Raw genomic sequence first — 18,714 nt, forward strand, 5'->3', positions numbered from 1 at the left:
AATAACACGAAATTCATAGGTTAACATCTGGATACAGTTCCGCACTGTCACCGAAATCAACATGAAGGATAACTCCCGGATACTTCTGTTCAGAGAGGAAGCTTAGAATTTCTACAGAGATGGCAAAAATGATCAACACGGAGACATTATCAGGGGATAAAAGATATGAGAGGACGATTACGGTGGATCTACAAAAGGTAAATATATTATCTACTTACACCTAACACATAGGCATGGCTAGGTGATTTGTGTTATCTCTATCCACAGAAAACCAGGAACATGTATATAACACACAGCATAAATACAAAGGATACTATTAGTTTTATGCAATTTGTATTGGACTTTCCCAAATTGCATCATTTGTTGTTTTCATTAAGCGCTATGTACACACATTAAGCATATGCCACATAAGGACGACCCTCAGTTTTCTCTAATTGTTTTCAAATACTACTACTACTACAGCATAGTGCTTTGTATATACAAACCGAAAGCAAAAGTGAAGTTTGAATATGGTTGTGAAATACATTATACGTTAGGAATGAAACTGGCAAACCAAGTATAGTACACGGTATTTACATGTTATTTTCGTAAATATGCTTTACAATAGTCCGAATTATTCAGACATTTATTGGTCAATGTCGGTTTTTATATACTTCCGTTAAACAAAACAAAAAAACAAAAAAACTGTAAGGTACAAAACAAACTGCTTGTCTATTAATGTCATACGGTAAATCATATAAGATAACTTAAAACTATTTCAGTGTATTAGAAATTTTATATGATTCAATTCAAGACTAATTAGCCCAATCCTATTACCATTATAACGAAATGTTAACATACTGGTACTTGTAAGGTGTATAAAGCATATCCATGGTGATTTGATGGGTTTATTTCCCCATGGATAGCCAGTGTCATTTTGGGGCAGGATCTTGTAGTAGCTGGTGATTACTTCACTAAACAACATATGTCACTTAACACCCAGAGCAAAAAGTGTAAAATGTGTACCTAAGGACACAGTCAAGGCTGCATAATCGGCCATGGGTAGAAAGTGTTGAAAGGTCTTCAGCTCTATTTACATACATTTTCATATTGTTCCAACATTATTATTAAACGAAACAAGTAAGGAACATTTGAAAATGATACTTAATGAAATACATCATCGATATGCAGTTCACTTTCATTTGTGAACTAGCTAATACATACCGCGTTACTTTCAGTTGGAATGTCAATATGAAGACACCTTTCCTCTTCACATGTAACCCAGGGTGTTGAGAGGACGTAAATTTCTATACAATAAACAAGCTTCTAAACTGATAAAGCTGATAAGTTTGTTTACCTTTGATTAATAACCTTCATCATAGCTCACATCTAAACTGTTTTTGCTTAGTAGTCTGTAAAACCTAAAATTAAACATTTTCTGCTTTGATGCCGAATAAGCTTAAAACTCCTTGTGATATCTGTTGTAGACAAAGTCAATATATGACCTGAAGAAAAAACTCGCTACAGAACTTGGTCTTACGGTAGATAGATTTGATATCGTGAAAATGGCCGATGCATTAGTGTACGAAAATCAGCAGCAGTTGGTCAGCACTGACCTAGACGATCCCATTCGTATTATCATCCACCCAGAAATGAGACAGGTGTATGACCACTTGGTGACCCTCGCCAAAGACATGATTATGGATTTCGAGGAAGATGACAGGACAATCATGTCGTGTGGACACGGAATAGGTATGCCATACGAAATTTTCTGGTTGTCTTTACTCATAACATGGTAAAATCTGGGAGATGACCTGTTTAAACAAGACAGTTATTATTAGTGAAGCAGAGGACGCATATTCTTTAAAAGCATCCGGTCATGACATCCTTGTACTTGTTAAACCGTCCATATATACATATTTTGTTTGTATTTTGGTTGCTGGAAAGGAAACTCGTGTAAGGAAACACATGTGTAATATGAGATAGATGGATATTCTTGCGTTCCTAACGCAGTAGTGAAATAAATTGCTTGCTTACACCTACAAGTTAAATCGATAACCACTTGGCCAGCTGCTACACTTAACGACTGCATGGTTCAAGGTTGTAAATGTCCTATATGACTAATAGCATTAGTCCCAATGTAAAGCTGTTTTATAACTTATTCACATCATTAGAATAACCAGTTCACATAGTAACATAGTAGAAAACGTGACGATTTTACAGAAAATAGCACTCTAGGCTCAGTAGCTAAAGTGATGATCTATGTTTCGAACCCTAAATTAATACCAGCGCTCTTAATTATCTTCTTTGATAATTCTATAATCAGTTACAAACAAATTTGTATATTTTGGAAAATTCGACCATGAAATAGTAAGGTAAAGAAAAGTAAATAGCTGTGATGATAAGTATAAGAAATAACATTTGAAAAAGTAGGATATTCGAAAACAGTCCAAGAGTCGTTATAAGTTATTAAAAGAACTTTGTAAAATTCAAGTAAATACTTCCCTGTTGATTGAAGTACGTTTGTTTTTGACAGTGCCTGATAATCTCTATGATCTCTGCTGGAATAACTTGAAGGACGGAGCAGTGCAGTTTGAATGTCCCGCAATAGAAACATTTAATGTCAGAGGTAATCAGAACTCATGTAGGGCCATATGGACTCTGTATGAGCTGACGGTCAAAGCGCAGCTGTCCGCGGACGAGCGGATCCTTTTTGAGATGCGCCTCAGCAGGAACAGCTTACAGAAAGATAATGACATACAGGAATGCCCCTTCTGTCGATGTCTCTCTACCAGATCCAGTGAAAAGAACAATAGAGTTCGATGTCTGAACTGCTACCAAACCAATCCAGAGAACGCTGAATTTTGTTGGAAATGTCTTCATGTTTGGAAAGAGAACGCTGCTGCAGATTTCTGTGGGAATCTGGAGTGTACGACTGCCAAGGGCCAACATATGTCACAGGAGATCCTTAGGACGTGCGCAAAGAAGACTATAGACGATTACAGAAATGTTCCAGCCGTCCGAGCTTGTCCAAGCTGCCACGCGCTTGTGGAGCACGCACGGGGATGTAAAAGAATGCCCTGCAAGTGTAAGTTCCAGTTCTGTTTCGTGTGCCTTAAACCCTGGAGTTCCACTGGATGTGGATACAACAAAAGATGTGCCTCTGTCGCTGCTTGTCAAACATTATCCTAGTAAAACACTTTATTAACATAAAACATGAACCAGTACGGGAACTTGGATCACTTTCTTCTGTAAATTGGATTTGAGCAAGTTGCTTGTTTGCATTTATTCAAGAGACATTGTTCTTCGGTTGTTGTCTTCAAGTTTTGTTTAACATGTCTGACGATAATGTTATTATAAGATATTACATTTGTTATTAGTCATGTCAAACTTAAGAATATTATGATAAACCCTACGTCGCAGTATGATAATTTGTAACAATGAAAATAACTAAGCTTTTTTAGTGGATGAGAAATATGCTTGGCTTTTTGTTTACCCAAAATTTCACGCATGGAAATAAATTTTTTTAAATTCTATTCTATTCTATTGCAAGTGTAAGGTTCATTTTTTTTAATTTTAAAGTAATTTGAAGGCAAACTGAACAATATATTCATTAAGAAATATCAAATCATATAATTATAAAGATATACCGATCATACAAGATCAATCTCCTCTTCTGCTTAATGAATAAGCAAGAATTGGGCATTACGATTCTTGGATTTAAATACGTTGTTAAGGTTATCGACATCCAATATAATAGTATTTAGTATAGTATGTGTGAAAGGATTTTCTAGTTTAAAGAACAAGGGGAAAAGTATTCTTGATTTTAAATTACAAGACTTTTTAAAACAACATGTGTTCTATGGGTATATTTTTCAAACATCCATGGCCAGTTCAGAATTGTGGCCATGTATTATAAAAAAAATCTGTGAATACTTTTCTTTAGCTGTAGTGTTTATCTGTTCAATAATATTCCATTTCGTGATTTTGTTTCATTTTCTTAATACTGAATATATCAAATGGAAAAGTATTTATCAAAATGGAGATAAAGTTTTTATTCACGGAAAGAGGTAAGCTTACTTCCTTTTGTTGTAATATAAAAAATATGCTTAACAGAGTTTGTAGTCCCACTCAATAGTCTCAGAAATAATAGATAGTTATCCGCAAGCACAATACATCAAATATCATCATCAGGAATTCGTGGGTATCATTAACGTATAAATTAAAAATGTTGGTTTTAAATTATCGTCTTGTCTTTTATCCCTCAGTATATCAAAGGATTTGGAGTTTAATGCGATTTTGTTGGACGAGGGTAATTTCTTTTACATGAACTTTTTTTTACCTAAAATATCATGTATCTATCAGTGGTTCAATACATTATTATTCAATACATAACCTAAATAGAGGATTACAAATTTTGTCTGACATATGTATAGCAAGCCTTTAACAAGTGTTTAGCTTAGATACTTTCCAAAGAAATTTATTATTCAATTTTTCTGAATGCTATAATTTGGTAAGACATGTCAACATTTTTAAGGCGGGATAAGGTCTTATATCACATTTCCTAATTTCACAGTGCTAAATGCTTCGTCTGTAGTATCATTAATTTTTAGCTCGTCAGTGATTAAAGAAATTACCATAATTGCTTTGCGTCTTTTCCTGCAATATGTAACATAGTAGCGTATAGTGACCACACAAATGCATTTGATAACACTAGACTGGTTGTTCATTGTTTATTAAAAGTCATAGTACATAACCATCCTAGATGTTTCTCCCGCTCTTTAACTCGGGCCCATACATTGCCCCGCTCTCCTCTCTGCCCAGTGCCCCGGCGTCAACTCTCCCTCCGACTCTCTCGCAATCCCTAATATCCCCTATACTTAAGTTTTACAACTTTCCTATCATCACGCCCATTGTGCATATACTTCAGATGGCACGTGCGTCTAGGAGTACATGTTATCAATTCCACACCCTTTGATCTACCTTGTACAGTGCTTCTTATCTTGTTTACTTACCTATATGTTCAAGAGCGCGACACATACAAATGGGAGCATCTATCTGTCCTGATCAATCATACACCCCGCCCGTTATCAGGCGTGCATCACTACCTATCACTCACGGGATTTTTACATCGGTCCAGCATTGACTGACTTTTGACCTGATGTACTTTAAACTAAGATGCTGCTTTCTACACACCATTCCAAAGTAACCATTAAACCCATTTTATTACTCATTTTGTTACAAATATCACGGTATTGATTCAATAGATTCGCATTGTAAGAAATTTTGTGCGACCTTGTATATTTTTGGTCGTGTAGAATACCTTAAACTCAGTCAAGGCTATTAGGTTAAGGCTTAATATTCTTCATCATCTGGATACGGTATTTGTTATGTCAACGAGATTTCCTATCTGGTCAAAATGATGTTTAAGGTCTTGATATTTTGGGTTTTGTTATGAGCTTCATACATGTTTCAGGATGTTAAAGATGTGTGATAAACGTGATGTGACTATGTTGATACCTCTCTGGTTCATAAGATCTCCATAGTTTATGTCTGAAAAGAATCGATCTGAATTTCACCACTTAAGAAAAGAATATCAGTGTTTTTGTTACGGAAAATGTCGTTTGACCCTCACATATGTGTAGATGAGCAATTCACTGACGAATATCACCTTAGCTTTCGAGAATAAACGTAGGTATATAAATGGAAAATTAATCAAATAACATGGTTTTTAAATATGTACAATAAAGGGCGTGCATTGCATACAAAAACTTTTTATATCTCTTTTCAATCAGTAACACATTAATTTCCTTGACGCAGTCTGTCACATCAGTTATATTGAGGCGAATATCTAGTGATTTAGATTACCCACGAATTCTTCGAAAATAAATTTCTATTTACAGTTGCAGACAACTCCTATCTACTGTAGCAGGCGACCCCTGTTTATATTTGCAGACGACTCCTATTGTCCGAAGCAGATGATTTCTTTTTCCAGAGTATCTTCACTCATTACGATAAGGTCATAGTCACAATAGATTTAAACGATTTTGACCAGGAAATACATAATCACGTGTCTTGTGTTTTTGGAACATGTCCAGCTGTTGCAAATTTCATCAGTCTGATTATCTCGAGTTTCGTCATACCAAACTCATTAATAAGAATATCCCGATCCAGTTCCTGAAGTATAGCTCCGTCAATTAAATTGTCTCTGAATGTTTCGGTATACTTCTGAAGTTTGAGTTTAATAAGGAATTTGCCTAACTCATCAATATCAAGTTCTTTTACGTTGATTTTATCCGACTTGCCACTGACGGCCGCTTGTTTCTGCCCTACTTGACTCTCCTCTTGTTGAACTAGTGTTATGTTTTCATCTCTTGTGCCCGGAACATCGCCTATAGGGCCCTCCGGCCTTTTCTGGCGTAAAGAATAGGTATTATCTCCACGTTTTGGAACCGGAGGAGGAGGTTCTTTCTTTGGATTTTCGTTCTCGCTCTCTGCCTTGCTCTTAATTGCTCTATATAGCGGAGACTGATCAAGAGCAGAAAGTTGTTTAGGTGGTGTGGATGTTGAAGATGGAAGTTGCGCTGGAGGTTTGGATGCAGGAATTTTTGCCATGGGTTTCGGCGTTGTTATTGGTTTAGCTGTTGTAACCGGTGGTACTTTAACTGGAGTTGGAGTTAGCATATGTTTTGTGTCTAGCTCATTGTACAATGAATCGCTTGGTATGATATCATACACATTGTCATCCATGGTCTTTGGGACGAGGTCTGTATAACCATCACGTCTTTTTGATTTCCTTCCCTTTTCCATACCTTCGTCAATGTGACAATAGTCCACAGGTGAAGCGTAATAGTATATATCGTGTCTAGTGGCGTGATCGGAGTAAACAGCAATGTCTAAAACATAGAAATAAAAATCCTTTTAAATAATACGAAAAACTGAAAAGTGCATATGGAATACTTGGAAAATAGTAATTACAAATGGACCAGAGATAGGATCAGTGGATATACACATGTATGGATAGGAAATGACATGATAAGGTTTTAGGGGCGTACGCGTACATAATAAATATCATCGATAAAATTTCTAACACAACTTTGTTTTCTCCTAACCCAAGATGGTTTCTATAGGCACTGTAATTATGAACTATTGTGCGCCTTCTCCTTATTTCTATTTCAAGACAGAATATACAACTGTATAAGTAACTGTTTTAGACCTGACGAGTCCTAGAAGCAGCTGTAGGGTGATTCTTATTCATTATTTGGCTCTTCTTTATTACGTTCCATAGTTGTAATGAAAGGATGATATTAACTTATGTATCTTTTACAATCTTCCTATGAAAGATACGAGATAGGTAGGAAAATTGCAATAAAATCATTCGATCCAAACCACAAGCAGAAGAACCTATATTAATCTCCGTATTTGACCAACCTTCATTTCCTTTGATATCGTCAAAGCTGATATTCTTCACCACCTGTGCATGCATTTCTCTACAGACAGCGTCGAACCTTTCCTGTGGTTGAACTGCGAACCCAGTTATGATAGACAGACGAAGATCCGGCAGGTAAACAGGTACCACCGTAACCTTTCCGTATAAGGAGGCTATAACATAGCATCAAATGATATATCATCCATAAATTTTTGTCTAGAATAGCAGATTAATAAATGATGAAAAAAAACCGAAATTTATCTATTTATTTCTGTAAATGTCCCAAAACCATTTTGATACCTGTCATTTCTTAATAATGATCTGTTCCTATGACTATGAATTAGTAATTAATGAATGTTATACTACTGAATTCGGTGATTCAGAATACGCGAAGGCCTATTTATTTTGAAGTTTTATTTTGATCACTATTTTCGAGGACATATCTATGACATTAAGTATTTTTAATTATCTATCATTCACTTCATATCTGCCGTAAGAAAACCATCCTTTTCTGCTTTTTTTATTGTTTTTATTATTTTTTTTCAAAACCGCGAAAATCATTGAAGAAAAGCAATCTTTACACTAGCACAAAACGTTTTTATTTTCTTTTGAAAACAAGTAACGTAACAAGCATGCATAATAGGGTTATATTCGAAATTTTTTATATTAAAATCTTTATTGTATACTAGGTTTGTGATATACATGGTTTGCTTTAAACAGTTTTTGATGTACAGAAACCATCTTTAAAAACTGTTTTACGTATATATAGCACTTATCATTCAAATGGTTTAGGTTTTATTATATTACTAGATATAACCATGTTGTATATGATAATTGAAACACAATTAAACGCATGATTAAGTTCAGACATGTTATGACGAGAAAATATACGAAATGTCTAGGTCTATGAAAGTATGGTATCTTCATGTCAATTTAAAATTCAAACACATTGTAATTCAACCGAAACATGAAGTCAGAAATAAAAGAGTATACTTTAAAAAGATTTTAAAAAAATAGAAATGATATTAGATATTAACGTACTTCCTGCCACTGCGTTTCCAAGAAGGAAGAATTCGTCATGTGTTTCCAGTAAAGAAATCCTGAACATCTGACCGCTTTTCTGACGAGTGCTTTTGTCAGTGTCTCCAACTTTGAGCGTGTCCCCTCCAGACTTCCCAAGCTGAACCTCAACAGGGAGATCGTGCTTAAGGACAATATCTTGTAAAGTCTCCTCCTTACCAACTGGATATAGAAATTATATACATAACTATACCTATACATGTGTTTACGACATATTGTAAAGGTCCTTCTTTTCCATTTGAATGTCGCCATTAGATACATTTATAAATCAAGGTACACATATATTTATATACAATATATTGTAAAATCTTACCGATTGGAATTAAACTGTATTTATTTTACAACATTTACGAAGAAAGTTTTTCCAACTTATATTAATCATTCTTGTTGGTTCGGATGGAAGCGTGAGAGGGGTCTTAATGTGGGAGGAAACCGGAGTTCCCGGGGAAAATTCTCGGGCAAGTGACCGCACACCTTTTCACATCCATCACGGGGAATCGAACCCTGGACGGCTAGGTGAAAGGCGAGTACGTTACCACTACGCAACTTGACCAACCAAAGTGGATATGGTTATTATATACATAACGATTTACACGTGGTACAAAAAGTATTTTAAGAACCAAGAGAATAACAATATGTCAACAAAGTCTTATTTCAAACTTGAATTTGATAAAACTCAGGTTAAGAAAAGAAGAAAGATTTTGAAGGAGATGCTTGAAATGTACTAGGAGAATACGGCCTGACGATCCAGAAGCGTAATATCTTTACATGGAATATTCATTGTATGACGACAAACATCAGATACGTATTATAAATATAAAGCTTTTAATTCATGAATAAATTCACAAATTTTGTAAATTGTAAAGGTACTTCTAAATTGTGTTTATTCTCATGGTTGTTTATTCATAACGAGAGATATATAAACGATGTAATCTGATAAATTAAGTGAAAGTAACAGAAGCGAGTCACATATGTTATTGGTATCACCTTTAGCTCCAGATTTGATCATACAGAACTTTGCGTCATAGTTGATAGGTATACTGAGATGTGTTCCATCTATTCCAGGCAGACGGCAACCATCACACATCTTAGCTATTACTCGCTTCTGGATCGAGAAGGTATGGATACGCAACACCTATAATAGAAACATCCGATATTTAGAAAAAATATTTTTGCGAACCACAGGAAAAGATAACCGTAGCAAAATAATGAAAACTACATTTTGTGAAACCGTAAAATCATGAGAAATCACATTTCTCTAAAAAATTACAAACATTCATCGCAGATTTAATCAATACATTGAAAATATTATCTCAAAGGGTTATGTATTCACTGTACTCGGGGGGGGGGGGGGGAATGAATATGTGAAAAATAAATTATTTGAATATATACATAATACAACTGAAACAGTGTTTACATCATTACCTGCTCTCTATCGAACGTATCGAGCACCACCTCTCCACAATAACCTTGGGTGATCATGATCAGCTTCGGAAGGGAGTCTTTATAATGGTCGTAGAATTCCTTAACGCTCATTTCATCTAAGGAACATTTGAACTGATAGGCTGCCATGATGTCGGCTGCAAAAATTATAACAATACCACGTGATTTTATAAAGCATTTCACATCAATAATCATGTAACAGGAAAACGCACCTAACCGTTATAGAATTACACTATCTAATCCGGGTGTACAAATGGTAATGCATTATTGAAGTTTCTTATTATTCTTAGTAATATTATTTTTGCAAACTAACAATCGTTATCATGAATCTATGGTTTTGAACTTGTATTAAGCATAATTCCAGGAAAATTTCATTGATGTGCGGTCCAATGAACATGAAGCATCACATAAAGCAACATCCCTTTCGATCTCACTTCGCAGAGTTTGACATCCAGAGACGCGAATTCCATCGTACAAAGTTGTGTTAACATACTGATACAGTTATTTTCAATAAATTTCAATCAAGTCACTTAATTGAAGAACGGGTTCATTATACATAAGTGATCATTACTAGTCCTTAACTCATTGTAAGTTAACCTTATTCAAACGATAAGCCGTTTGTGCTATCAAATATCACTTTAGAAACATTGCTCACTATCATTCTGGTGAGTATGAAAACATGTCTATATCCATACCTACAGATGACTATATAATTAAATGTATAACGGATATTAAAAAATTGTATTAATGTATACATAGTATAGTGTGTGTGAGAGTTGAATACCTTTATTTTCAATATTTCTGTATTAATTCTTTTGTGTTATTTTCATTTCAATCTTGTGAAAATACTAAGTGTAAATCAATTAACTTATTCTACTCTGGCCACTATGTGGAGAAAATTTATATATAGGCTTTGCCTGTTATTTAATCCACATTGACATTAAAATCTTTCGTCAACAAAATTTGTTGAAATGAAATTTCTATATCCATTCTAACTAATGATAGTTCTCCTTTTTGCAGCACAATGCACGACAAAATCGCAACAATGACTCACTGAACTCAGTATCTGCACCACTTTAACTTTGATATCTATTGTCATGTTTTTCTTTTTGTCGTGTCACTACTGCTTTCTGGATAATTTAGTTCATCATGACATCGCAGATATGAGTAAGACATTGTTCTGTATAGAAAGTTTGTATCCGTGTCTGTATTTATAAGCCGAATGACTATTCCAGTTGTTATCTTCACGAGGGATGTCTAGTGTGGCAAATTACAGCTTAGCTATATATGACATTCCTAATGACAGAGCTAAAGAAAGGAAAAATTGTTTACAAGTTATGTTTCAACCGGATAGCCTCAATACAGACGCAAGTATCGGTTACTGAAACAGCCATTGTTGATTGGTCGTAATCTTACAAAAGAAGACAAAAAATTGCGTCAGTCAAATTGTTATTTACAACAAACAGCGTAATGTGAAGAAAAAGGTAGAATTCCAGGTGTTTTTTTTATTATTATTTTTTTCAGATATAGGTAAAATGAAACAACACAGTGTCAGCCCTCCCTATTGCATATAGGACGCCTTATCGCTATATTCAAGCACATATCTGTTTAACCTACCTTTTTATACCGCTTATTTGGCAACTAATCAATATTTCCCACATAATTCACATGTTATTGCGGTGATAAATATCAAAACACTCACGAAACACAAGATAGCACTTTACTCCACTACTGTAAACCATACTATTATATATCTCAACAACAACAAAAAAACTCAAAATTAAATTATGCAATCAATAGCCTATGCTATTTTGGAAAATTTGTTCAAAATGTTATATCAATGTTTATGGCGTCTGGAAATTGGAAGATCTGGTCTCTGTATCGAACGGCATTTAGGTTTGGATCCAGGACCACTTAGGGGAGAATCATCCACAAACCATTACAGAAGCCCCACCGAATACATCGCGTTCAACCACGCATGCGGCAGCGAAACGCTCACCGCGTCTGCGATATATCCGTTTTCTTCCGTCTGAGCGACACAGACAGAATCTAGACTCGTCAGTGAACATCACTTGCCTCCATCGACGCATCCCAAACCTATCGGAAATTACCAGACGAGGTCGGCGCGCAATGATTATCTCGTCACGGTTCGTTCACTGTCCACAGCGACTATTGAATGACTATGATGTTAACATGGAAAGCACATACAGTTTCTGGTGGACAGGGATTCTTTTGTTATGATTGCAGCAAAGGCAAGAAACAATGTCAGACAAACGAGTGCAAGTGCTATAAAGCAAAGAGACTTTGTAATAGCAGATGCCACAATAGCCTTACTTGTCCAAATAAGTAATGTGTATACAGACATTGTAGGGAGGACATGATCTACATTATACAGCTTTCGATGGGGTCGATGTACGAGTAATGAATAAAGTACACTTGTAACATACTTTGTACCAGTAGATACCAAGTAGTCTAACTTGTCAACATAAGTACTGTGTTTAAATATACAATGTAGGTAGGACATTATCCACATTATACAGCATACGATTGGTACTTCAACTTAAAAATAAATCTGTTTTAACTTGTCCCTTGTTTTTTATCTTGATGTTCAGTTGTGTGTACATTACTAGTATGTATGAGTAATGAATAAAGTATATTTAAATATCCAGGGATTTCGTGAAATAACTTAAGCATCATTCCAGTAATTACAGGAAATCCCTAAAGATTTGAGTGATTTCGTGAAATTTCTAAGTGAATTAGGGATTTGACTAATTCACTGATAGTTTCACGAAATCCCTGATTTCACAATATTACTGTAACATATACATGCACGGTAAAGAGTACAAGAAATACATTACAGTTTGTGTTTAATACAGATAAAATTCACTTGGTAGATATGTCTCATTACTCATTGTAGGACAACATCTTGTACTTCCAACTATATGTGTTTAGGTATATAGAATAATAACACGCCTCACCTGTAATTCGATATCAAGGTAAATTCATTCAATTAACCCCGGTCTAGTCAACAGTCTGCTTCAAGCTTAACATGTACACAAGCTTCCTGTTCTAATGATACCCTCCATTGCAAACTGGTGTATTTTTAGAACAGGATGAAAATTTTCCGAACAATAAAGGTATTTTAAAGGTGCTCCGAAATGCCTCGTGCTCATTTTATACATTCACGTATGTATAAACACACCTTGTACGATAATGCACAACATAAACACGATATGCAATAGGAGAAAGGCAGCTACAGGCAATAAAACACTCGGTCACATGTTTTACGCGAGTCAATGTTTACTTTATTATTTATATTTTATAATTATTATACAATTTAAATTCCTAATATAAATCCTGAGTTGTTTAGATAGAAGATGGACCGTGGAATAGACATCAGTACTGTCGTTTAATTGTATTTTAAACGAAATAATTTTTGATACTTAAAAATCCATTTTAAAACTATCATTAATGAAGATTTTTTTTAGTTTAAGTAAGATAACTTCTCTATCAATGTATATATACTAATTCCCCTTATTACACTGTATAATTCTACAATTTAAACTTTTAAACAAATAAGATCTATAAATTAACCTTGTTAAATTATTTAATTTTATACATTGTTAAACTTTACATTTATATAAACCTCATTAATCTATGTATAATTTTATACAAGTTATACATTGTTAAACTATGTAGTTACATAAAAAAACTTTGTTTTAATACATACATTTAAACTTTATATCTACACATTTTGACTTTCTTAAAATTTGGTGTTATACAAATAAATAAAGCTGACATAAACAAAGTAGATTTACCAATGACGAAATGTTTTTTGTTTGTTTTTTGTTGTGTTGATGTGTGTTATGTAGAGTACTTTCGATATGTCGTGTAAGTTTATCTCTTGCTTTATTTATCTACATGAGGAATATTATAATCAGAATAACAAACTTATCAGAATTTATAATGTTCTATCTCTTGAATCTAATCAATAGTGATTAACATAGATAATATCGATAGGTATATTATTTACTATTTAATATATTGTATATATACTGTGATAAATGGTGACATTAAAATCACAGGTAAGTAATAAATATAGAGAGGGTCATGTGTTCTCAGTCATCACATCTACTGATTAATGTTGATGTTGTTCGAAATTTAAACAGATTTTAAAAAAACAAAGGTAAAAGCTTTCAACTTGAAATGGTCGCTGACTGTTGAGCTGTCCCCCCAGTCATCAGTGATACTAACTTACCGGAAGTTGGCTTCGTGTCCATTTTTGATGCTTAATCTCCAATTTAGAAAAAAGAATGATCTTGGTGTAGTTTCTTGTGCAGTATTACATCTGTAAATACATTAATGAATTTATCAAACATAATTATATAGTTGTTGAGACGTAAAGAGTTGAACCAAATAAAATCGCACACAAAACATCACTAATACGTTTTAATTATTAGTGAAGCACAATAACAAAAGACCAAAATGAAGTATAAAGACTATCACATACATATGTGTATCATGCACAGGGTCGACTTCCATATAAGATACCTAGTGTTTATAACAACAGGTTGAAGCCCTAAACAGTTCGTTCTAATCAATAAATACACCACTGCTTGTATGTTATCGTTTTGGTTAATCAACAACACACAATTTTCAATAATGGTCCTAAGACATGCAGCATTGCGGGACAGACATACCAGTATTACAGGACTGACTTAATATTTCATACACATTATCATTCCATGTATTGAATCTTTAAAGAAATAAGTTTTTTTTTTAACTTTCCAATGACAGTATGTATTCAAGCAAGACCACTTCACTGCATTATATACACTCAAAGCATTTATGCGATAATAATAGTTAATTTGCCAGTTGGAAGTAAACGTGAAGTAAACATAATACTTGAAATTTCTTTTGTGACAAAACGAAATAACAACTTTTGTCCTGAAAATCTAACCATGGTGAATAGCTCAAACGTTCAGATGACAACTGGTATTGCTATCTGTGACGTAACAATGATCTTTATGTTATATATTTGTTAAATCCATTGAGAAAATTTATATTTTCACTTCCCTAGGAAGAATTAGATCAATGTTTAACGAGCTCGTGTAAATTCCTATTATATCAAACCCACAGCTAGAATTTTTTTCACATTTTGCTTAGATGCAAAACATTAAGGGAAAATGTAATTAGAATTACCTCAATCAAGGAACATTTCATCCTAAACATTTCATCCTAAACATTTCATCCCATCCATAAAGAAAGCAAGGCTTTTGTGCAATAGTTTCACTGAGTTGGAAGCAGTATGTTGCAAGCACAAATATATACACGAAACAAAAAGCTTTGTGAAGATAAACAACTTCCTCGTTGATAAAATACAAAATATATAGAATGTAGATGTAATGTGTCACTCTTCGATTTGTTACATCAACCATGAACATACCTCAAGACTTGTCATCGCCATTCTGTCTTCAACTGTCTTATCGTCAATGCAAGTCTCAGTAGGGTAAACTCCAGTATCCGTCTAGGATTTGGGCGCACTGACTGGGTGTGTGACGGCATGTACATTTATGTTTAAACATAAATATTATGGTTCAGTAAGCAGGGTATTCAAATTACTTCCTCGTCTCGTTCGAAATTGAATACTGGTTTTGTTATATGCAGATGTAATGGGTTTTCAGCTCTGTCGTGTTGGACTTCATTTTATTTTCATATGTATTACCTAACGTGTATCGAATTTCACTGTTTGGTTCCTATGCGCAAATTCCCACGGACCATATATACATGCAAAATAAAATCTGTTTGGTTGCTCACCTTGCATGTATCTGCTGCTGATAGGACAATATAAACAATATCAATCAAGCTAAAGTATTCATCAGGCTCGGATACAATATACAACATAATACATGCAATTCACTGAATGAAAAATAACATATCTATTACACCTAACGTCATCCATCACTCCTCACCTTGTCCACGAAGCCTAACGTCATCCATCACTCCTCACCTTGTCCACGAAGCCTAACGTCATCCATCTCTCATCACCTCATCCGTGAAACCTAACGTCATCCATCACTCCTCACCTTGTCCACGAAGCCTAACGTCATCCATCACTCCTCACCTTGTCCACGAAGCCTAACGTCATCCATCTCTCATCACCTCATCCGTGAAACCTAACGTCATCCATCACTCCTCACCTTGTCCACGAAGCCTAAAGTCATCCATCACTCCTCACCTTGTCCACGAAGCCTAACGTCATCCATCTCTCATCACCTCATCCGTGAAACCTAACGTCATCCATCACTCCTCACCTTGTCCACGAAGCCTAACGTCATCCATCTCTCATCACCTCATCCGTGAAACCTAACGTCATCCATCACTCCTCACCTTGTCCACGAAGCCTAACGTCATCCATCTCTCATCACCTCATCCGTGAAACATAACGTCATCCATCACTCCTCAACTCATCCATGAAGCCTAACGTCATCCATCACTCCTCACTCCATCAATAAAAACCTAACGTCATCCATCAATCCTCACCTCATCCATAAAATCCTAACGTCATCCATCACTCCTCACCTCATCCATAAACCTAACGTCATCCATCACTCCTCACTTCATCCATAAAAACCAAACGTCATCCAACTCTCCTCACCTCATCCATAGAAACCTAACATCATCCATCACTCCTCACCTCATTCGTGAAACCTAACGTGATCCATCACTCCTCACCTCATCCATAAAAACCTAACGTCATCCATCACTCCTCACCTCATCTATAAAAACCTAACGTCAGCCATCACTCCTTACCTCATCCATAAAGACCTAACGTCATCCATCACTCCTCTCCTCATCCATAAAAACCTAACGTCATCCATCACTCCTCTCCTCATCCGTGAAACCTAACGTCATCCATCACTCCTCTCCTCATCCATAAAAACCTAACGTCATCCATCACTCCTCTCCTCATCCATAAACCTAACGTCATCCATCACTCCTCTCCTCATCCGTGAAACCTAACGTCATCCATCACTCCTCTCCTCATCCATAAAAACCTAACGTCATCCATCACTCCTCTCCTCATCCATGAAACCTAACGTCATCCATCACTCCTCTCCTCATCCATAAAAACCTAACGTCATCCATCACTCCTCTCCTCATCCATAAACCTAACGTCATCCATCACTCCTCACCTCATCCATAAACCTAACGTCATCCATCACTCCTCACCTCATCCATAAACCTAACGTCATCCATCACTCCTCTCCTCATCCATGAAACCTAACGTCAATCATCACTTCTCACCTCATCCATAAAAACCTAACGTCATCCATCACTCCTCACCTCATCCATAAACCTAACGTCATCCATCACTCCTCTCCTCATCCATAAACCTAACGTCATCCATCACTCCTCACCTCATCCATAAACCTAACGTCATCCATCACTAAACCTAACGTCATCCATCACTCCTCTCCTCATCCATAAACCTAACGTCAATCATCACTTCTCACCTCATCCATAAAAACCTAACGTCAATCATCACTCCTCACCTCATCCATAAACCTAACGTCATCCATCACTTCTCACCTCATCCATAAACCTAACGTCATCCATCACTTCTCACCTCATCCATAAAAACCTAACGTCATCCATCACTCCTCACCTCATCCATAAAAACCTAACGTCAATCATCACTCCTCACCTCATCCATAAACCTAACGTCATCCATCACTCCTCACCTCATCCATAAAAACCTAACGTCATCCATCACTCCTCACCTCATCCATAAACCTAACGTCATCCATCACTTCTCACCTCATCCATAAAAACCTAACGTCAATCATCACTCCTCACCTCATCCATAAACCTAACGTCATCCATCACTCCTCTCCTCATCCATAAACCTAACGTCATCCATCACTCCTCTCCTCATCCATAAACCTAACGTCATCCATCACTTCTCACCTCATCCATAAAAACCTAACGTCAATCATCACTCCTCACCTCATCCATAAACCTAACGTCATCCATCACTTCTCACTTTGTCCACGAAGCCTAACGTCATCCATCACTCCTCACCTCATTCATGAAACCTAACGTCATCCATCACTCCTCTCCTCATCCATGAAACCTAACGTCATCCATCACTTCTCACCTCATCCATAAAAACCTAACGTCATCCATCACTCCTCACCTCATCCATAAAATCCTAACGTCATCCATCACTTTTCTTATTTGAGAATGTGACGATACTTACCCTTCCGGAACACCTGGTCTTTTCCTCCTTGCACCTTTTCATGATTCTCAATGTAAACATTTCTTTTGTTTATTTTGCAGTAGTTTTATTGAATTTGAGTTTGGATTGAGTTTCCAAGTTCTAGTTGTTTTATGGTGCTGATAAAACTCTCTTCGGACAGTATTCCATATCCTTACAACAAAATAAAGAAAATGAACGCTATCTTAAGTCTACACTTGACTGTTGTGGGTACAGGCTATCGGAATAACTTCGAGTTACCTTTCCTCTCTAAGATTCATTAAGTTCCAACTCTCAAATTTACTGGACATGAAACACAGTACCGGCTGACACTGTTCAGAATTACTCCTTTGATCACTGTCCGTTTCTGTGATCATGTTGTATTCTAAGAGATCCCACATGAAACTTTGTGCCTACGATTTCATGACTAATATTTTGTATATATTGGATCATTCACCTTCTTGCCTTTTACTTGTTTTAGATTTTTATTTAAATCCGTGTCAGTCCTTAAACAATTCTTGTT

The 18,714-nt window shown here is 35.6% G+C and overlaps 2 protein-coding genes across 2 annotated transcripts; one reads left to right on the forward strand and one right to left on the reverse strand.

The window, feature by feature from the left end:
- Positions 1-119: 119 nt before the first annotated feature.
- On the forward strand, positions 120-3,171 carry LOC132557221 (uncharacterized). The gene is made up of 3 exons (XM_060221716.1): positions 120-197; positions 1,467-1,731; positions 2,516-3,171. The coding sequence occupies exons 1-3, from the start codon at positions 120-122 to the stop codon at positions 3,169-3,171; spliced, it is 999 nt and encodes a 332-aa protein (XP_060077699.1).
- A 2,844-nt stretch (positions 3,172-6,015) lies between these two features.
- On the reverse strand, positions 6,016-12,021 carry LOC132557211 (uncharacterized). The gene is made up of 6 exons (XM_060221707.1): positions 11,931-12,021; positions 9,914-10,068; positions 9,476-9,623; positions 8,450-8,650; positions 7,411-7,581; positions 6,016-6,875 (listed from the first exon to the last, which is right to left on the reverse strand). The coding sequence occupies exons 1-6, from the start codon at positions 12,019-12,021 to the stop codon at positions 6,046-6,048; spliced, it is 1,596 nt and encodes a 531-aa protein (XP_060077690.1). The 3' UTR covers positions 6,016-6,045.
- Between the last annotated feature and the right edge of the window lie 6,693 nt (positions 12,022-18,714).

Source organism: Ylistrum balloti, unplaced genomic scaffold, assembly GCF_031769215.1.
Source record: "Ylistrum balloti isolate Yb309-2 unplaced genomic scaffold, AGI_CSIRO_Ybal_v1 Utg370646, whole genome shotgun sequence".
NCBI lineage: Eukaryota > Metazoa > Mollusca > Bivalvia > Pectinida > Pectinidae > Ylistrum > Ylistrum balloti.

Coding starts and splice junctions, on each gene's coding strand:
- LOC132557211 (XM_060221707.1), bottom strand. CDS start 12,021: ATGCGTCGATGGAGGCAAGTGATGTTCACTGACGAGTCTAGATTCTGT. Junction 9,624..9,913: donor ATACGTTCGATAGAGAGCAG/GTAATGATGTAA, acceptor TTTCTATTATAG/GTGTTGCGTATCCATACCTT. Junction 7,582..8,449: donor TGGAAACGCAGTGGCAGGAA/GTACGTTAATAT, acceptor GCTATGTTATAG/CCTCCTTATACGGAAAGGTT.
- LOC132557221 (XM_060221716.1), top strand. CDS start 120: ATGGCAAAAATGATCAACACGGAGACATTATCAGGGGATAAAAGATAT. Junction 198..1,466: donor TTACGGTGGATCTACAAAAG/GTAAATATATTA, acceptor TATCTGTTGTAG/ACAAAGTCAATATATGACCT. Junction 1,732..2,515: donor GTCGTGTGGACACGGAATAG/GTATGCCATACG, acceptor TGTTTTTGACAG/TGCCTGATAATCTCTATGAT.